Below are 22,582 nucleotides of genomic sequence, written 5' to 3'. Positions count from 1 at the left end.
GTTGTGATATATTGCCTGACAAGATCTTAGACTTCCTATTGGCTGCTACATTTTAGCTATTTGCATATGTGCTGTGATTGGCTGTCAGCGTTTACAGTGTGGCCATTATTTCCAATGGGCCATAATTTCTTTGGGAAATTAGGGGTCTTTAAACGTAAATTTCTTAAAAACAACAAATCCGATCGAAACCGAAAAAAGATACCACACCTGTTACCGCCGAGGGCTTCGAAACGGAGTTTGAACGGAGTCTGTGAGCAAAGCGGTTTGGGCTGTATTAATCGCAGAAAAATGGCTAAAAGAAGAAGAATGCGGATTACAATATAATACTAGATTTGCATTTCCAGGGAAATACATAGTGCTTGAAAAGAGCGCCGCTTTAACAGTGACTTCCCTTTAAGAGAAACTTTAACCCTTGATAAGCTCCCTTTAAGAGCAACTTTGGTACAGTCCCTTTAAGAGCAACTTTGGTACAGTTCCTTAAGGAGGGACTTTGGTGACGCTTTGAGTGACCTATATACTGTCCCTTTAAGACCAGCTTAAGTACTCTCCCTTTAAGAGCGGCTTGGGTACCGCCCCTTTAAGAGCGGCTTGGGTAATGTCCCTTTAAGTGCGGCTTGGGTAACGTCCCTTTAAGAGCGACTTATGTAATGCCCCTTTAAGAGCGACTTATGTAATGCCCTTTTAAGAGCAACTTGGGTACCCTCCCTTTAAGAGCGACTTGGGTACCGTCCCTTTAAGAGCGGCTTGGGTACTGTCCCTTTAAGAGCGGCTTGGGTACCGTCCCTTTTAAGAGCGGCTTGGGTACCATCCCTTTAAGAGCGACTTGGGTACCGTCCCTTTATGAGCGACTTGGGTACCGTCCCATTAAGAGCGACTTATTTAATGCCCCTTTAGGAGCAACATGGGTACCGTCCCTTTAAGAGCGGCTTGGGTACCATCCTTTTAAGATCGACTTGGGCACCGTCCCTTTAAAAAAGACTTGGGTACCGTCCCTTTAAGAGCAACTTGAGTACCGTCCCTTTAAGAGCAACTTGAGTACTGTCCCTTTAAGAGCGGCTTGGGTACCATCCCTTTAAGATCGACTTGGGTACCGTCCCTTTAAGAGCGACTCGGGTACCGTCCCTTTAAGATCAACTCGGGTACTGTCCCTTTAAGAGCGATCCGGGTACCGTCCCTTTAAGAGCGGCTCAGGTACCGCCCCTTTAAGAGCAACTCGGGTACTGTCCCGTTAAGAGCGGCTTGGGTACTGTCCCTTTAAGAGCGACTAGGGTATCTTCCCCCCAGCTCTTCTATTTTACTGATTGAACTCTGCTACTTATAATGGTATAGAAAGATCATTGCTCGGTTACCATGACAATTTTACTCGTCAGTGAGACAAAATCGTTAAGGACCTACCATCTTCTACGTCTTCTATTGGCCAATAGTGGACATGTGACTGTGGATGTTGTGATACATTGCCTGACGAGACCTTAGAGTTCCTATTGGCTGCTATATTTCAGCTATTTGCATATGTGCTGTGATTGGCTGTCAGCGGTTAGAGTGTGGCCATTATTTACAATGGGCCATTATTTTCTATACGAAATTACGGGTCTTTAAACGTAAATTTCTTAAAAGTGACAAATCCGATGCAAACCGAAAATAGATAGCACACCTCACACCGCCGAGGGCTTCGAAACGCAGTTTGAACGAAGTCTGTGTGCAAAGCGGTGTGGGCTGTATTAATCGCAGAAAAATGGCTGGAAGAGGAAGAATACGGATTACAATATAATACTAGATTTGCATTTTCAGGAAAATACATAGTGCTTGAAAAGAGCGCCCCTTTACCAGTGACTTCCCTTTAAGAGAAACTTGGATCCCATTCCTTTAAGAGAGACATGGCTCCCTTCCCTATAAAAGTGACTTGGGTCCCATACCTTTAAGAGCGACTTGGGTCCCTTTAAGAGTGACTTGGGTCCCGTCCCTTTAAGAGCTACATGGATCCCTTTAAGAGCTACATGGATCCCATTAAGAGCGACCTGGGTCCCTTAAAGGGACCCAGGTCGCTCTTAAAAGGGACCCAGGTCGCTCTTTAAAGGGAATCATTTCGCTCATAAAGGGACCCAAGTCGCTCTTAAAGGGACCCAGGTCGCTCTTAAAGGGACCCAGGTCGCTCTTAAAGGCACCCATTTTGCTCTTAAAGGGGTAGTGCACCAAAAAAAAATTTCTTTCAAATCAACTGCTGTCATGAAGTGCCAGAGATTTGTAATTTACTTCTATTAAAAAATCTCAAGCCTTCCAGTACTTATCAGCTGCTGTATGCCCAGCAGGAAGTGGTATGATTTCCAGTCTGGAGAGCAGGAGAGGTTTTCTATGGGGATTTGCTCTTTCTCTGGACAGTTCCTGACATGGACAGAGGAGGCAACAGAGAGCACTGTGTCAGACAGGAAAGAAAACACCACTTCCTGCTGGACACACAGCAGCTGATAAGTACTGGAAGGCTTGAGATTTTTTAATAGAAGTAAATTACAAATCTCTGGCACTTCATGGCAGCAGTTGATTTGAAAGAATTTTTTTTTTTGGTGCACTACCCCTTTAAAGGGACATATTTCGCTCTTAAAGGGACCAAGGTCGCTCTTAAAGGGACCGATTTATCTCTTAAAGGGACATATTTCGCTCTAAAAAGGGACCCATTTTGCTCTTAAAGGGACACATTTCGCTCTTAAACGGACCAAGGTCACTCTTAAAGGGACCGATTTTGCTCTTAAAGGGACATATTTCGATCTTAAAGGGACCCAGGTCACTCTTAAAGGGACCGATTCTTCTCTTAAAAGGGACATATTTCGCTCTTAAAGGGACCCAGGTCGCTCTTAAAGGGACCTATTTTGCTCTTAAAGGGACCCAGGTTGCTCTTAAAGGGACATATTTCGCTCTTAAAGGGACTTATTTTGCTCTTAAAGGGACATATTTCGCTCTTAAAGGGACCCAGGTCGCTCTTAAAGGGACCCAGGTCGCTCTTAAAGGGACCCATTTTGCCCTTAAAGGGACATATTTTGCTCTTAAAGGGACCAAGGTCGCTCTTAAAGGGAGCGATTTTGCTCTTAAAGGGACATATTTCGCTCTTAAAGGGACCCATTTTGCTCTTAAAGGGACCCAGGTCGCTCTTAAAGGGACCCAGGTCACTCTTAAAGGGACATATTTTGCTCTTAAAGGGACCCAGGTTGCTCTTAAAGGGACCCATTTTGCTCTTAAAGGGACATATTTCGCTCTTAAAGGGACCCAGGTCGCTCTTAAAGGGACACAGGTCGCTCTTAAAGGGACCCAGGTTGCTCTTAAAGGGACCCATTTTGCCCTTAAAGGGACATATTTCGCTCTAAAAGGGATATATTTTGCTCTTAAAGGGACCCATTTTGCTCTTAAAGGGGCCCAGGTAACTCTTATAGGGGCCCAGGTCGCTCCTAAACTGACCCATTTCGCTCTTAAAGGGGCCCAGGTCGCTCTTAAAGGGACCCATTTTGCTCTTAAAGGGACATATTTTGCTCTTAAAGGGACATATTTCGCTCTTAAAGGGACATATTTCGCTCTTAACGGGACTCATTTTGCTCTTAAAGGGGCCCAGGTAACTCTTATAGGGGCCCAGGTCACTCCTAAACGGACATATTTCGCTCTTAAAGGGACATATTTCGCTCTTAAAGGGACCCAGGTCGCTCTTAAAGGGACCCAGGTCGCTCTTAAAGGGACCCATTTTGCCCTTAAAGGGACATATTTTGCTCTTAAAGGGACCAAGGTCGCTCTTAAAGGGAGCGATTTTGCTCTTAAAGGGACATATTTCGCTCTTAAAGGGACCCATTTTGCTCTTAAAGGGACCCAGGTCGCTCTTAAAGGGACCCAGGTCACTCTTAAAGGGACATATTTTGCTCTTAAAGGGACCCAGGTTGCTCTTAAAGGGACCCATTTTGCTCTTAAAGGGACATATTTCGCTTTTAAAGGGACCCAGGTCGCTCTTAAAGGGACACAGGTCGCTCTTAAAGGGACCCAGGTTGCTCTTAAAGGGACCCATTTTGCCCTTAAAGGGACATATTTCGCTCTAAAAGGGATATATTTTGCTCTTAAAGGGACCCATTTTGCTCTTAAAGGGGCCCAGGTAACTCTTATAGGGGCCCAGGTCGCTCCTAAACTGACCCATTTCGCTCTTAAAGGGGCCCAGGTCGCTCTTAAAGGGACCCATTTTGCTCTTAAAGGGACATATTTTGCTCTTAAAGGGACATATTTCGCTCTTAAAGGGACATATTTCGCTCTTAACGGGACTCATTTTGCTCTTAAAGGGGCCCAGGTAACTCTTATAGGGGCCCAGGTAACTCTTATAGGGGCCCAGGTCACTCCTAAACGGACATATTTCGCTCTTAAAGGGACATATTTCGCTCTTAAAGGGACCAAGGTCGCTCTTAAAGAGACCGATTTATCTCTTAAAGGAACATATTTCGCTCTTAAAGGGACCCATTTTGCTCTTAAAGGGACACATTTAGCTCTTAAAGGGACAAACTTCGCTCTTAAAGGGACCAAGGTCGCTCTTAAAGGGACCGATTTTGCTCTTAAAGGGACATATTTCTCTCTTAAAGGGACCCAGGTCGCTCTTAAAGGGACATATTTTGCTCTTAAAGGGACCAAGGTCGCTCTTATAGGGACTGATTATGCTCTTAAAGGGACATATTTCGCTCTTAAAGGGACCCAGGTCGTTCTTAACGGGACCAATTTCGCTCTTAAAGGGACATATTTTGCTCTTAACCCCTTAACGACATCGGGCGTAAATTTACGCCCTGATGCCGGTAAGGGAGTTCAGAGCGGGGCCGCGCGGCGGCCCCACTCTGAACCGCGCCGGTCCCGGGTGCCGCGTGTAGCCCGGGACCGTAGGTATTAGCGGGCACGGTCCGATCACCGTGCCCGCTAATACAGTAATCGGATGCAGCTGTCAAACATGACAGCTGCATCCGATTACCGGACGCAGCGTCATCCCTGGTGTCTAGTGGGGAGATCGCTCCTCCGGGATGTTATCCCGGAGGAGCGATCTCCGTAAATGAAGCCGGCCGGGGACCGCTCCAAGATGGCGCCGTCCCCGGCTCGGCACTCGTTTACTTCCGGCTGCAGCAGCCGGAAGTAAACGAGTGCCGATCTCATGGATCTCTGCAGCATAGATATGCTGCAGAGATCTCAATGAGAGATCACAGTGTATATACTAGAAGTCCCCCAGGGGGGCTTCTAGTATAAGTGTTAAAGTAAAAAAAAAAATGTCATTATTAGTAAAAATCCCCCTCCCCTAATAAAAGTCTGAATCACCCCCCTTTTCCCAGGTTATAAATAAAAGTAAATAAATAAATAAACATGTTTGCTATCGCCGCGTGCGTAATCGCCCGAACTATTAATTAATCACATTCCTGATCTCGCACGGTAAATGGCGTCAGCGCCAAAAAATCCCAAAGTGCAAAATTGCGCATTTCTGGTCGCATCAAATCCAGAAAAATTGTAATAAAAAGCGATCAAAAAGTCGTATATGCGCAATCAAGGTACCGATAGAAAGAACACATCATGGCGCAAAAAATGACACCTCACACAGCCCCATAGACCAAAGGATAAAAGCGCTATAAGCCTGGGAATGGAGCGGTTTTAAGTGTCGTATATTTGTTGACAATGGTTTAAATTTTTTACAGGCCATCAGATACAATATAAGTTATACATGTTACATATCGTTTTAATCGTAACGACTTGAGGAACATATATAACATGTCAGTTTTACCCCAGGGCGAATGGCGTAAAAACACATTTCCCCCAAATAAACAAAATGCGTTTTTTTTTTCAATTTCACCACACTTTGAATTTTTTTCTGGTTTCGCAGCATACTTTATGCAAAAATTCAGCCTGTCATTGCAAAGTACAATAAGTGACGCAAAAAATAAGGGCTCATGTGGGTCTCTAGGTGGAAAAATGCAAGTGCTATGGCCTTTTATGCACAAGGAGGAAAAACCGAAAACGCAAAAAACGAAATTTGCTCTGTCCTTAAAGGGTTAAAGGGACCAATTTTGCTCTTAAAGGGACCCAGTTCGCACTTAAAGGGACCAATTTCACTCTAAAAGGGACCAATTTCATGCTTAATGGGACCCATTGCGCTCTTAAAGGGACCCAGGTCGCTCTTAAAGGGACCCAGGTTGCTCTTAAAAGGACCCATTTTGCTCTTAAAGGGACATATTTTGCTCTTAAAGGGACCATTTTCGCTCTTAAAGGGACCCAGGCAGCTCTTAAAGGGACCAATTTCGCTCTTAAAGGGACCTATTTTGCGCTTAAAGGGACATATTTTGCTCTTAAAGGGACCCAGGTCGCTCTTAAAGGGACCCATTTTGCTCTTAAAGGGACATATTTCGCTCTTAAAGGGACCCATTTTGCTCTTAAAGGGACATATTTTGCTCTTAAAGGGACCAATTTTGCTCTTAAAGGGACCCAGTTCGCTCTTAAAGGGACCAATTTCACTCTTAAAGGGACCAATTTCATGCTTAATGGGACCCATTTTCCTCTTAAAGGGACCCAGGTCGCTCTTAAAGGGACCCAGGTTGCTCTTAAAAGGACCCATTTTGCTCTTAAAGATTTTGCTCTTAAAGGGATCATTTTCGCTCTTAAAGGGACCCAGGTCGCTCTTAAAGGGACCAATTTCGCTCTTAAAGGGACCTATTTTGCTCTTAAAGGGACATATTTTGCTCTTAAAGGGACCCAGGTCGCTCTTAAAGGGACATATTTTGCTCTTAAAGGGACCCAGGTTGCTCTTAAAGGGACCCATTTTTCTCTTAAAGGGACATATTTCGCTCTTAAAGGGACCAAGGTCGCTCTTAAAGGGACATATTTCACTCTTAAAGGGACATATTTCGTTCTTAAAAGGGACCAAGGTCGCTCTTAAAGGGACCGATTTTGCTCTTAAAGGGACATATTTCTCTCTTAAAGGGACCCAGGTTGCTCTTAAAGGGACCCAGTTCGCTTTTAAAGGGACATATTTTGCTCTTAAAGGGACCCTTTTTGCCCTTAAATGGACATATTTCGCTCTTATAGGGACCCAGGTCGCTCTTAAAGGGACCCAGGTTGCTCTTAAAGGGACATATTTCACTCTTAAGGGGACCCAGGTCGCTCTTTAAGAGCGAAATGGGTCTCTTTTAAGAGTGAAAAATTTCCTTTAAAGGGACCCAGATCACTCTTAAAGGGACCCATTTCGCTCTTAAAGGGACCCAGGTCGCTCTTAAAGGGACATATTTCGCTCTTAAAGGGACCCATTTCCCCCCTTAAGGGACCCAGGTCGCTCTTAAAGGGACCAAGGTCGCTCTTAAAGGGACCAAGGTCACTCTTAAAGGGACCAATTTATCTCTTAAAGCGACATATTTTGCTCTTAAAGGGACATATTTCGCTCTTAAAAGGACCCAGGTCGGTCTTAAAGGGACCCATTTTGCTCTTAAAGGGACATATTTCGCTCTTAAAGGGACCAAGGTCGCTCTTAAAGGGACATATTTCGCTCTTATAGGGACCCAGGTCGCTCTTAAAGGGACCCAGGTCGCTCTTAAAGGGACATATTTCTCTCTGAAAGGAACCCAGTTCGAGCGAAACGGGTCTCTTTAAGAGCGAAATATTTCCTTTAAAGGGACCCAGATCACTCTTAAAGGGACCCATTTTGCTCTTAAAGGGACCCAGGTCGCTCTTAAAGGGACATATTTTGCTCTTAAAAGGGACCCATTTACCCCCTCAAGGGACCCAGGTCGCTCTTAAAGGGACCCGGGTCGCTCTTACAGGTACTTAGTTCACTCTTAAAGGGACCCAGGTCGCTCTTAAAGGGACATATTTCGCTCTTAAAAGGGACCCATTTACCCCCTCAAGGGACCCAGGTCGCTCTTAAAGGGACCCGGGTCGCTCTTACAGGTACTTAGTTCGCTCTTAAAGGGACCCATTTAGAGCGGCTTGGGTCCCTTTAAGAGCGACTTGGGTACCGTTCCTTTAAGAGCGGCTTGGGTACCGTCCCTTTAAGAGCAGCTTGGATCCCGTACCTGCTACATGGCTGCCTCAGCTCTGCTATTTTACTGACTGACCTCTGCTACTTATAATGGTAAAGACCATTGCTCGGTTACCATGACAATCTTACTCATGTCAGGGAGACAAAATGGTTAAGGACCTTCCATATATTACATCTTCTATTGGCCAATAGTGGACATGTGACTGTGGATGGTGTGATACAATGCATGACGAGACCTTAGAGTTCCTATTGGCTGCTATATTTCAGCTATTTGCATATGTGCTGTGATTGGCTGTCAGCAGTTAGAGTGTGGCCATTATTTGCCATGGGCCATTATTTTCTATGGGAAATTTGGGGTCTTTAAACGTAAATTTCTTAAAAACGACAAATCTGATCGAAACGAAAAATAGATAGCACACCACACACCGCCGAGGGCTTCGAAATGCAGTTTGAACGGAGTCTGTGCGCAAAGCGGTTCGGGCTGTATTACGTGCAGAAAAATGGCTGGAAGAAGAAACTGAAGAAGAAGAATACGGATTTGTAATCCGTATTCTTCTTCTTCTGTTTCTTCTTCCAGCCATTTTTCAAGCACTATAGTGACTGAAGATACTCACATGTGATGTCTTCCCTGATCAGAGACTGTGTAGAGCTGGTATTTACCCCTGTGAGGTCTGTGTACATAATTTTTTTTAATTTAGTGACAATATGGTTATAATATCCTATTTTTTTAAGTAAAAGTCATTGGGGCTAAGTGTTGGCCTCTGTCCTATTTTTGTGTCCCTGCACCTGCACCTACACCTACACTTGGGCTACTCCTTTCCAGGGGAAATCCCTGTGTGTCCGGAGGTAGGTTCCAACACAACTCCTGGCCACTGTGACAAGTGAACAAGTGTACCCAGGCCCACCTTGCTGTGCCACCACCTCACACCACTATTGTGTACTGATACGTTCTTGTACACTTCCACCCATTTTTGAAGAAATATTAGTAAAGGCTTTTTTATTTGTTCTAATCAGGCAAACGGGTGTTCCTAGAATCGCCTATTCCTGATAATCGGCCTGTGTACAACTACCAGCGATCAGCTGACAAAAGAACAATTGCTCATTCATTGGCTTGGCTGAATTCTTTGTTCGTCTATTTAAATGATTATTATCACCCGCACATCTTCCTGTCTAAACAGAGGATTTGCGACCAATAACAAGGAATTTAAATGGACCGCATGAATGAGCCTTGTAAGGCTCTGCAAATGAGCATTCATCTCTCTGGTCCGCGCTTGTTTGATGCTACCGGTCTGGTCTTGTAAATTAGCGCTAAAGTTGAGACACTATTGAGTTCACCGTTTTAGAACATAGTGTTCCTGCCCCCCTCCAGCCTGTCTATGCTATATTTAACTTTCTTATCATTATGGAGTATCCTGGATGTGGCTTGTCGATGACTGGAAACTGAAATTATTACCACTCGGGTGCATTCTGATAGCTTAATCAGTGATTAATACCTGTAACTAATCTTTGTACAAATAACAGGATCAACTGCTTCTACGATATAGTAACACTAATAGAACAGAGCAGACATTAAATAAGGCCTCAATTACCCCAAGGCTTTATCTGAGCTAGGATAAGATAATGCATTGATTTTTCCATTTTGCAGACACAAAATCTCCAAGTGCGCCTTCTTGATATCATTATTGATCGGTGTTCCTTTTCATGCCTGCTGCTTGACCCTGGGCCAGGCACCTCTAAAGACATCATGAATGTGCTGACTGGTAATATAGGAGGTTTATTTTAAAACATTCAGTAAGCAACTCAAATGTTGTCAATGAAATTGTACTCAGATCCTGAATGGAACTGTCCCATATCTAACTGTCCTCATATCTATTTGATTTTCAAAGCAGCCATATTATCCACCTGTGATTGATTGAAAAAGTTAGATCAAAATATACCTTTTTGACACTGCATCTTCAATTCAATTGAACTGGTGTCAGAAAGTTATACAAATTACTTCTATTTAAAAATCTTCCTGTACTTATCAGCTGCTGTATGTCCTGCAGGATGTAGTGTATTTTTCCAATCTGACACAGTATTCCCTGCTGTCTGTAACTGGAACTGTCCAAAGAAGAAAAAAGTTTTTCTATGGGATTTGTTACTGCTTTGGACAGTTCCTGTCTCGGACAGAGATGCCAGCAGAGAGCACTGTGCAGAATACACCACTTCCTGCAGGACATACAGCAGCTGGTATGTACTGGAAGATTTTGTTTAAAAATATAATTAATTTGCAAATCTATATAACTTTCTGACACCACTTGACTAAAACAATCATTTTCTTTGTAGTATCCTTTTAATTATTTCACATAGATATTAATTGGGAAAAAAAGTTTATGTAGCATTATTGAATGTCCATGTACCCAATATACATTTTATATTTATGACTTTGTGCTTTAAAGTGTACCTGTGGTTTTAACTTAACTAAATCAAAATGACATGTGAAATAAAACATGTTTGCTATTTACATTAATTATTATTTTTTATTTATCATACTGTAAAACAAAGCTATACTTATCCAGGTCCAGTCTCCTGAAGGCAGCTTTTTAGTCTTGTGTTGGTTGAAAAAAAGACACTAAATGCAGGAAGTCCCGGCCAGTACAGAGTGTCACGGCTCAATGTGTCTATGAATCACATGACTGCCTTCTCTGTGAGCACACAGATGACCGGGACTTCATGTGTTTAGTCTCTTTTTTTTCAACCAGCACAAGACTAAAAAGCTGCCTTCAGGAGACTGGATGTCAGGGCCCCTGAGAACACAGAGACACAGGATAAGTGGGCCCTATGGCTAAGACCCCCACGCTGTCCCTACCTACTTGCAGAGCAGGCCCTAAACGACCGTGCGCAACTGGGCGGCATTCCCTACGCTGTAGTAAGTGCGAATACAGACAAGACACAGTACAGACGAATAAGGTACAATGACAGCAGACAAGGAAAAGCCACAAAAACACACAGAAGGAAAGGACCAAGAAAGCAGCAAGGAACTGAGGACCAAACGATCGGAGGACGAAAGCCAGGAATGAAACAAGGTAATGATGGAGCCAAAGCCAGAGATACAACAAGGTAACGATGGAGCCAAAGCCAGACATACAACAAGGTAACGGTGAAGCCAAAGCCAGAGAACATTGCAAGATGAACTGGGGACTGCACAAGGAACACTGAGGACAAGCAAGGCACACTGAGGACTAAAGGAGAACACTGAACCAAAAGACAAAGAAGGTAAAAAACAAACAAAGGGATCAGGAAACCAGACAATCTGAGGAAAGGCAGGATCTAGCTGACAGACAATCTGAACAACGCTATCAAGAGCACTGAGTGAAGGGAGAGGCACAGGTATAAGGAATCAGAAGTCCCAGGTTCCAAGCTGATAGGCTGAGCAGGAGAAACACACAAGAGAATCACAGAAAGCCAGAGGAGAAGAGACCTGTCAATTAAAACACAGCAGACACAATTAGGGAACAGACCACAGCAAGAAAAGTGCAGGGAGAACTAAGAAAACATGGACCGGATCACCGATGACATAAGCAGAGAACACAGTAAAACCAGGAACGGATCATGGCCAAAAGCGCAGTCTTTGGTGCAGAGGTCGAATCTTCGCAGCAGAGGGTAGCACTGATGCCTTTTCAGGTGTGATCATGACACTGGACCTGGATACAAGTAAGTAAAGCTTTGTTTTAAAGCAAAAAAAATAAATAAAAATAATATATATATATATATATATATATATATATATATATATATATGCAGTGTCCCAGAACATGCAGACTACTACTCCTATTATGGCCATTTCTCTTGCTGTGTCCATGCCTGTTCTGGTAAGTGTTTGCACTGCAACTGCTGCTGGTTTTCCCCTAGTATTCTCTGGTAATGTGCATTCTCATGTGTATTCTCATGTATTCCTGTGTATTATTGCATTGTACAGTGGTATGCAAGGCTGTTGATCACGTGACCTGTAACCCTGGTTCCTCCAATGGCCGATTAGCTCTGGCCAGAAGAAACCATGTGACCTCCCACTTCCTCCTAACAAGTGAGTCTTCCCCCTGCTTCCAAGCAAGGAGGATGTGTGTCGTCCCTCTCCTGCCTCAGAGGAGTTGGGCTTCTTCTCTGCAGCTCCCACTTCACCACTAGAAGTGTGGATCAGGTGCTCTGCTATATTCAAGTCTTCGGCTGTATCTGCCTGCTCAAGTGTCCGGAGTCTTCTCTCTCATCTGGGTGTCATTCCGTTATCTCTCCTCATCGCTGCAAGGATTCACAGCAAGTATTACTCTCAAGCTAATCCACCCAGCAACGCTATTTCTCTCATACTCCTACTCCCATCATCCGGCACGTATTCTCACAGCCTATGCAGCACCACTCCTGCTTTATTGGTCAAAGCCTGCTATATACCCGGTTGCATCCGGACAGAACTGTTGCTACTAGTTACCTCATCTATAATAAAACCGCTGTTACTGAACCCTGGCATTGGTGTCCACTAACTGGTGCCCTGACTAAGTGCAGCGAAGAATCGCATGCCCATCATCACCCGCAGATTCCACAGACCGGCCCTACAGCTGTGCTGCCCTCAGGCCTATACCGTGACAAGTATAACCCCTGCAGCTGCCCCGGTCATTGCCCGCTCATAACACCAGCACTGCGGAAGTGGCCCCCAGGGGCCAGGGCATCGCATATATATATATATATATATATATATTTACATATATTTATATATATACCGACAGTGCCCTTTTTAAAAGTTTTTTGGCACTTACCGTAGAGTGGTCTGGTCAGAGGCATCTGGATCAGAGGCTACCACCGTCAGTATTATTGTGCCAATTTGAGTATCTTTAGGTACCTGGGTCTCATATTTATTCACTGTAAATGTGGGTGCTTCATTTACATCACCAACATGAATAACAATGGTTGCGGTAGAGCTGTTGCTGTACTCTGCTCCTGAAAGTTCAGCTGTGTTCTTAGCTGTAATGACCAGCGTGTATTCATTAACTCGCTCATAATCCAGGTCCTATAAGGGATAAAGCAAATCAGTAATTGTTATCTACTAAAAGTGCAAAAACATCAAATATTGATAGTGAATTTATTATATAAAGTAGGGTAATGATTCAAATGATATCTCTTTGGTTACAAATCTTAAATTTTTTTGGATGGATGACCTACACACATGAAGGCTTAGGCTACAATCACACACTGTATAAAGAATGGCCATTGTTGCAAAACTCTGGTTGTTATTTATTTATTTATTTATTTTTTAATTCTGTTTATTTGTTCATTTTTCAATTTTATAAACTTTACATACCACAACCAGCAGTAAACCTGCTGCATAGACAGAAGGTACAGAATGCCATCAAAGTGTATGAGAGTTACAACGCTTTCAACCCTTGTTTCCCTACCCAACATGGAGGGAGGCACATTTCTTCAAGAAACCACGGTAAAATAAAACATAAATGTGAAAACAATAAAGGAGGGCAAGAAAGAAAGAAAAATATAGATATCTATACATTGGGGGAGGGCAATTGGGAACGTATAGAGGGGTCAAGTGAGCCCAAGTATCACACTTCTCGGTGCCAAGAACACCCCTAACTTACATGTAGTTTGTTCATACAATAACGACATCTATAGGAGAAACTCCCTTGACAAATCAGACACTGGAGGATCGGTACCTTCCCCCTGCCGCCGAGGCGGGAGCCTCAGGGGCCCTAAAGCATTAGCTAGGTCTGCTTTTAAGTTCCACGTAGTGTAACTAAATGGATGCACAATTGTATGGATCTCCTCTCTAGAGTAATGAGAGGTCAGGAAGGTTTTCCACTTCTTGAAGAAGGCAGCAGCCCTTTCTCCTTATGTTTCTCAGTTTCTATACGATCAATGCCCAGTAGAGACTTGATGAGGTTTATCAATTCCTGGATGGTTGGCATATTAGGCAAGAGCCAGTGGTTTAGGAGGAGGCGCTTTGCCGCTAGTAGGATAATATGTATCATCAGGGCCGGATTAAGGTTGGTGGAGGCCCTGGGTGACAATTTTTTGGGGGGCCCCCCATTCCCCCCCCCAAAAAAAAAATAAAATAAAAATAACTATACCGCAATCTATACAGATGGCTGCTTACTGTAGGCAACTTAGCACAGACCCCTCCTCACTCCTGGCTGTGTGACTCAGCATCCTCCTCTGTTGTGCACGTGATGGTCACTAGAGGCTGCAGTGCAGAGAAAGATGCCAGGCCCTAGAGACAGGAGCGGGGAAGGCTGACTATCAGGGTGTGTTCTCACATTGTGTTTGTGATAATAATCCGTAGCTTCTTCTGTACATTTAGGACAGGCAGTGATCCGATCCGGAAAGTTTGGGGTAATTGGAAGATTGAAACCGTATATAGCGTGAGCAATTCGGAAGTAGGTTTCGCACCAGCGTTCATTAACCCCTTAAGGTCAAAGCCTATTTTCGTTTTTGCGCTTTTGCTTATTCCATTTTAAGTTTAAAAGTCCATAGCGCTTGCATTTTTTCACCTAGAGACGTATATGAGTGCTTATTTTTTGCGAAATCAATTGTACTTTGCAATGACAGGCATTATTTTTCCATAACATATGCTGCGAAACCGGGAAAAAATCATTTGCGCTGTCAAATTGAAAAAAAAAACGAATTTGTTTTGATTTCGGGGAGTTTAGCATTTACGCCGTCCGTCCTATGGTAAAACTGACTTGTTATGCATGTTCCTCAAGTCGTTACGATTACTATGATATATAACATGTATAACTTATATTGTATCGGATGGCCTGTAAAAAATTCAAACCATTGTTAACAAATATACGTTCCTTAAAACCGCTCCATTCCATGGCTTATAGCGCTTTTATCCTTTGGTCTATGGGGCTGTGTCAGGTGTCAGTTTTTGCGCCATGATGTGTTCTTTCTATCGGTACCTTGATTGCGCATATACGACTTTTTGATCGTTTTTTATTAAATTTTTTCTGGATTTGATGCGACCAAAAATGCGCAATTTTGCACTTTAGAATTTTTTTGCGCTGACGCCGTTTACCGTGCGAGATCAGGAATGTGATTAATTAATAGTTCGGGCGATTACGCGCGCGGCGATACTAAATATGTTTATTTATTTATTTATTAATTTATATTTATAAAATGGGAAAAGGGGGGTGATTTGGACTTTTATTAGGGGAGGGGATTTTTTATTAATAAAAACTCTTTTTTACTTTTTTTTTTACTGTAACTAGAAGCCCCCCTGGGGGACTTGTATATAGACAGCACTGATCTCTCATAGAGATCAATGCTGTGTATATACACAGCAAAGATCGATTAGATCGGTCATAGATTACTATGGCCTGCTGCAGGCCATAGCAATCTATTGCCGAGCCGGGATCAGCGTCATTCCGACGCTGAGGCCCGGCACGGGCAGAAGAACGGATCTCCCCCCCGCGATGCGATCGCGGGGGGGAGATCCGTCCCACTAGACACCAGGGACGTGAGGTCTGAAGCCTCTAAGTGCAGCTGTCAGGTTTGACAGCTGCACTTAGAGGCTTAATTAGCCGGCGCGGCAACGGGACCCGCGCCGGCTAATAGAGGCACTGCCCGGCTGCACGTGTCAGCCGGGATCAGCGCCGTTCAGAGCGGGGTCCCGGCGGGACCCCGCTCTGAACACCCCGAGCGGCACCATGACGTATCAGATACGTCATGGGTCGCTAAGGGGTTAATAATGCACGCCCTAACTTTCACCATCCCTTTTTTGATTTTGGTCCCAATTTCCGGATCAGACACTACCCTTTCCCATTTGGCAAATACTTGTGCTGCTGACACTCTTAAAAAATTTTCTCTCATTGCTCTGTATAAGTCAGATAGAGATACCTGGCGAGGCCCTGTCCCTAAAATGTGATCAAAGTCAGTCGCTTGCGCCTCTTTGCTTACATTACGTAATCTGCTCTTGCAAAACGTGGTAAGTTTGATTATTTGTAAAAAATGGGAAGATGGGATGTCATAAGTGGCTTGAAGTTCATCCAACGCTTTTCAGTTGTATTTATCAGTTGTTTGGCTGTGGCAATACCTTTCAATTTCCATAGAGCATATTGCGGATCCTCCCTCCCTTGCGCAAAGTTGGGATGGTCCCATAATGGCATCCACTTTGTGATCAGGAAAGGCAAACTGAAAAGTTTTCTCAGCTCCTTCCATGCCACAACTGTGTCCCTGATAACAATGGAATTTTTGAGGCAGGGAGGAAGGGTCGAAACTTTTGAGTGCAAACAAGCTACTAGGTTCCACGGGGCTGCTAACTCTGCCTCCAAGCGTCTGTTCGAAAATCGATCCTTACTATGTACCCAGTCAAGTACATGGCGGAAAAGGCAAGTTAAATTATATCCTCTTATGTTTGGAAAATTGGTGCTCCCCTCAGCTCGATGGAGTATAAGTTTTTGCAGCGCAATGCATGGTCTCTTGCCTCTCCAAAGAAATTTAGTAAATTCAGAATTTAGACACTTGGTATCAGAGTGCTTTATGAGCACCGGTATGGTCTGCATGGGATATAGGAGTTTAGAAAAACTCAGCATTTTGAGTAAGTGACACCTTCCTAAAAAGGAAAGAGGCAGGTGGATCCACCTCTGCAGTTCTCCTATAATTTTTTCAATAAGGGGTGGATAATTTAGAGTGTATATGGAACTGGGCTCTCTGCCTATTTTGATCCCCAAGTAAGTCAGATGGGGTTTTGCTAAATTGCGTACGACCTGGAGCCTATCCCACACACGCGCGTGCACCCTCCTCCCTAATTCTAGTACTTCGTTTTTGGAGGAATTTATGCGATAGCCCAGAAATGACCCATACCAGTTAATGAAAGCTAGCAAGGGGCCCAGGTGCGTTGCTGGGTCTGACAGGAACAACAGGGCGTCATCAGCAAACAGAGTGAGCTTAATTTCTGATTGACCCAACATAATGCCTCTGTAAAGGTCAGGGTCCTCCAGATGTCTCGCCAGGGGTGCCAGAGCCAAGTCAAAACTCTGGTTGTTATTAAAGTCCACGATCATTAATAACAGGCATCATTTTACAACAGCAGACGTGGTTTAGTGTTAAATGACAACTGTCCACTAAAGAACATCCATCATTACTATGTAAACATAGCCTTATTTTGTAAGCACAACTATGTACACATACACACATTTAGTGTCAATGCTAAAGCAACTAACAGGTAAAGTGAATAACAGAGATTATTCAAGTTAATGTTAACAGCAGTAAAAAGTTAAGCATAAAAATCTCAGTGACTATGACAGGTTTTCCAGGAAGCGCTAGGCTGTATTAAACTTCTTCAGCCACTGGTTTTCAAATGCCGAACGACTGGACTCGAGCAGGTTAAAGTTGCACTCATCTCTTGTAGGTTGTAACAACTACATTCTAAGAACACCCAACAAGATCTGCTGTTTTGGAGATCATGGGCTAGTCTCTAGAATCTACCTATAGTTGTCTAACAAAGGACAAACAGTGGACATACAGCAGAGTCATGGAAACCTAAGAATCATTAATGCACGTGGTCAGTAGAGAGTAGCAGGCCTGGTCCAACCCCAGGGAAGAGCTATTATTGCAAAAATTACTGAAGAAGCCGAATCAGAGGAATCATGTTTTTTCCCCCCCAAAAATGTATGTGGATGGCCAAGTGTGTGTGCATCTTTTACTTGGAGAATAGATAGCATCAGGATACATTATAGGAAGAGAGCAAGCTGACAGAGGCAGTGTGATGCTCTGGGCTTTGCTCTGCAAGGAAACTTTGAGTCCTGGTATTCGTGGGGATATTACCTTCATGTGCACCACCAGCCTAAACATTATCGCAGTCCATGTGCGCCCCATGTCACCAGCATTCCCTAATGGCAATAATTAGTAAGAATAGTATGAGAAACATGGCAAATAATTTAAGGTGTTGACTAGAGCTCCACATTTGCCACATTTTAATCTGATTGAGCATCACTGGACAAACAAATCTTATCAAGGCCATCAAGGCCAAAAATTGCAACTTACTGCACTAGTAATAACACCGGATACTAAAGGACACCTTAAAGGTCTTCTGGAGTCCTTGCCTTGATGGATCAGAGCTGTTGGTTATTTGATTGGTCACAAAAGGGACCTACATAATATTCATTTTAAAGTTTTTAAAGGGGTTCTCCAAGTTAATTAAAAATCAAACTGCAGATAATCACCTGTATTTACTGTATTACTTTCAATTTGTAGGGTACTACACTGTACAGCATGCGGAAAGGAAAGTGCCCTTCAGCCAGTTAAACTGAAGTGTATTTCTGTGTCTGTGTCTTACTGAAACCAATTTGGAGAGGATTGTAAACAGGTAGGCCTTGTTATTTATAGCCCCCCATTTTTCCCTCCATTCCTGGAAGATTTGCTCTGTTCTCAGTGTGATTTTGCCGATTTTTTGCTATGCTTTTGACATTATTATGCAAATTTTAATAAATACTATGTGTGAACACAACCTAGGGGGAATAACGCTAGAACAACATTGCTCAATTTACAGCAACTAATTGTGCAGATCCTTTAGTGCATATTTTTCTCCGCAACTGGTTAAAAAATCTGTAATCTAGAAATTTTGCCTTTGTGCTTGTGTGGGAAAAATGTCAGAATTTCAATCTCACTCTTTCTTACTGTGCAAAGATGGAGACCAATGTTTTAACCCACTGTGACACAGAATGATCACGCCAGCTCCTTCCAATCAAACAGGTACATTACTCCAGGCTGGCAATCAATAAGTCTATATGATAGAGTCTGTTCACATGCAGTAAATCTCACTAAGTACAGCACTTTCCCTAAAACGCCTCCTCATTACCCAAAGGCTTGATCCATCCGCCCCCTCGCCACTCCAAAGTGCCAATTTAGGGCAGCAGGGAAGCTACACTGAGAGCAACCCTAAAAGGATGGAAGCATTTAAAAAAACAACTCAAAATTCATGGCACTTTCATAAAACCGGCAGGAGAATGGGGAGCGTGCAGTGTGTACAGAAAGGTTTCGATGATTGTAAGTCAAAGAAAGGTGGATGGAGAAGAAAGCCATAGTGTAAGAGTATAATAACACAGTCATTTGGTGCAGTTAAGAGTAATTCCTTTAAAAAAAAAAAAAAAAACTACAAAAGAATAAAATGTTAGGGATTTGTAGAAGCAGTATAATGGTCTTTTAATCTGAGCAGAATAAACTTTAACAAGAACATATCAAGGAAATAGTTCTGCTAAAAGAAGAAGCATTTACTAGACATGTAGTATCTGTCCTAGGGATATATAATAGTAAAAAAAAGATAACTATAGACATTAAATAGATGTCGATGAACTATTCTTCCTGACTCTCCTCATACACATGCATGAATGGCAGTAAAAAAAAATATCCATCCTAGGGAGAAGTCTTTCAAGTCAATCTATCATTTGCAAAACTTGCTACAAGCTGCGGATAGTGTTAGCAAGCTAGTAAAGAAAGAAGACACATTGGGGGAGATTTATCAAACATAGTGGAAATTGAATCTGGCTCAGTTGCCCCTAGCAACCAATCAGATTCCACCTTTCATTTTTCAAAGAGTCTGTGAGGAATGAAAGGTGGAATCTGATTGGTTGCTAGGGGCAACTGAGCCAGTTTCACTTTACACCATGTTTGATGAATCTCCCACATAGTATCTTTTTTACTTAAATGTCTGTGTTTCCAAACAGATAATAAAATAATTTTTCTTCCAGTGCCAAGTGACAAATAGGCGTTCCCAAGCCCTTCAAGTGCCACTGGCTGGAGTGCCTCCCCACTACCAGCCCTCTTATGTCTCAATTGGCTCAATTCTGGCTTCCAGCACTGAGCCCTGTCTAAATCTTGTACATGCACAGCGCATTCATCTTGTGGTGCATGAGCAGTGAGTGATGCCGTTACCCACAGTAGGAAAATTCTCCACATGTGCTTCACAATATGAATGACTGACACGCATATGGCATTTACACAGGATTTGTCACAGGCGCGTCTGTGACACTGTCTGCGCCCACCCCGTTCTCCGGCCAATGCTCTGTCTTCAGGCCGCTTTCCCCTTTCCTCAAAATGATTGACAGCCAGCTGTGCAAGATTTCAAAGTGAGACACTGTCAATTATTCTAGAGGAGGTGGTCTGAAGACACTGCGATGGACAGAGAGTAGGTGTGGAGGACACATGGTAATGTTGTGATTATTTGCACATGATTTTACTTGTGTTTTTAGTTACATGTGTGGGTTGGTTACCTCAGCATATAAGTAGAGGTGCAGGGGTGGTGATACTACAACAGTTGGTTTACCTGATATGATCCTAAGGCTTTGTTCACACACTGTCTTTTTTAGTAAAATAATGGCCGTCATTTAAAACTCAAAATAAAAGCCGTTATTTTTAGCTTTTATGATTTCTCCTGAAGTCTATAGAAACAATAGCTGTTAGTTCACACAATGTATAGAATAACATCCATTGTTCACAGCGACAGTCAAATTAAGGGGAGTCTGTTGCTATGTTCATTCCGCCTTAAATGAGGGAAGCACAAACTAGTGACTGAAATGCTGAACAGATTGGTGTATTACTTACATTATTTTGTTCAGCCATTCTCCTAGTATGCCGGAGAATAGGATGCCACACCCCTCCCCTCGTCCTCCAACTGCTGATTGACAGCTGACTGCCTATACACAGTTTGCTCATGCACATAATGGAGAGGACTACTTATTGTCCATATTATTCAGGAGGATATCTCTGGATCAGCTGCACAGAACAATGTAAGTGATACATCATTCTGTTCAGCTTCTCTGTCTGGTTTATGCTACCCTGAGCTAGCACAGCATTAAACCTACTGACAGACTCTCTTTAAAGGGGTTATCCAGTGCTACAAAAACATGGCCACTTTCTTTCAGAGACAACACGACTCTTGTCTCCAGTTCAGGTGCAGTTTGCAATTAAGCTCCATTTACTTCAATAGAACTGGGCAGCAAAACCCCACCCAAGCTGGAGACAAGAGTGGGGCTGTCTCTGGAAGAAAGTGGCCATGTTTTTGTAGTGCTGGATAACTCCTTTAATGTTCAGGACATTTATTTGCATCCGTTATTTAAAGTGGATCAATGGATCTTCAAACATAGCCATACCTAAAAGGTCGTTGAAAGCAGCCTCCATTTACCGGAGCTTAAATAATGTACCAACGGCGCCATTGCAATGACAGCTGACTACATATGTTAAACAACATTATTTGGTACTCAAAACAACGGCCATTATTTTGAGTATTACATAACAACCATTGAAAATCATTATGCGAACACAGCTTAAATTCTCCCTGTTTCCTTATAAGGGTCTTTTGTCCAGTGCATATATATATATATATATATGTTTTTTTTTATTTTTATTTTTTTCTACTGTGGTATTTAATGTTTTGCCCAAGGGACTTCTGCCCAGTGCATTTGTGAACATACATATACGACTGTGGTACTCACTTTTGCCCACTGTGTACTATATACGAGTTTATTAGCTATCTGACAGATCAGTGTTTTTAAATGCATCATTCTCTTTGTGGTTGTTTATACTATCTTGTTTTTGAATGTTTGGAGACGAAACATGAATAAAGTATAAATTTTCTATAACTGGTGTATTTATGTGTCCAGCAGTTGGTGTTCATGAGATTTCTGGTCACTGTGTGTATATTGTCCTATTAATAATTCATTTATACCAGTAATTTTATTAAATTTGGCTGTTAACAAATTAAAATCTTCTATTGTTCCCTGCTACCAATGCCACTGAATCCATTTCTTGATTCTGCTATTTTCTTAGAACATATTGTCTCACTTTATCCTAGTTGAAACTATTTTTTTAACTTGTGTTGGGGAATTTCCAGGCATAGAAGACTTTACACACTAAACATAGTCTGCTATTGTTAAACATTCATCCAATTGAAGTTTGTGTATTTGCACAGTAGACACTGTATATAAGTGATTTCCCAACAGACCTTAGAAAAGCGATTTCCATACTTTGTCAAAAATAAAATAATCTGACCCCTACAAACACAAGCAAATCAAGGTATTTGCTGCTACTGATAATCACTTGTTTTAAAGCGACTCTGTACCCACAATCTGACCCCACCCCCCAAACCGCTTGTACCTTCGGATAGCTGCTTTTAATCCAAGATCTGTCCTGGGGTCCGTTCGGCAGGTGATGCAGTTATTGTGCTAAAAAACAACTTTTAAACTGGCAGCCCATGCCAAATGGCCGGGGCTTAGATTGTGTATGCATTAGGCTGGCACACCCTCTCTGTCCTTCCTCCCCACCCTCCTCATCATTAGGAATGCTGCAGGCAGATTGTCTCCTATTCCTCAGCTGTGTGAATGCTGAACATGGGCTGGATCGTTAAGGCACCTGTGCAATATTCAGACAGGAGAAAATGTTCCAGTGGCATTCCTAATGATGAAAAGGGTGGGGAGGAGGGACGGAGGGGTGGTGCAAAGTTAGGGCACAGATACTCCTGTTGGGCACGGGGATGCAAGTTTAAAAGTTGTTTTTTAGGACAATAACTGCATCACCTGCCGAACGGACCCCAGGACAGAT

The 22,582-nt window shown here is 43.0% G+C and overlaps 1 protein-coding gene across 1 annotated transcript in view; it reads right to left on the bottom strand.

Annotated features, from left to right (window-relative positions):
- Positions 1 to 22,582, bottom strand: part of CDH16 (cadherin 16) — a 103,672-nt gene that overhangs the window by 28,520 nt on the left and 52,570 nt on the right. The window contains exon 12 of the mRNA XM_069968593.1: positions 12,796 to 13,046. Within this exon, the coding sequence (XP_069824694.1) occupies positions 12,796 to 13,046 (251 nt within the window). The remainder of the gene's footprint in view (positions 1 to 12,795; positions 13,047 to 22,582) is intronic.

The sequence above is a fragment of the Dendropsophus ebraccatus genome, chromosome 4 (genome assembly GCF_027789765.1).
Source record: "Dendropsophus ebraccatus isolate aDenEbr1 chromosome 4, aDenEbr1.pat, whole genome shotgun sequence".
NCBI lineage: Eukaryota > Metazoa > Chordata > Amphibia > Anura > Hylidae > Dendropsophus > Dendropsophus ebraccatus.
Note: the sequence above shows the minus strand (reverse complement) of the source record. Positions and strands in the feature narration are given on the sequence as shown.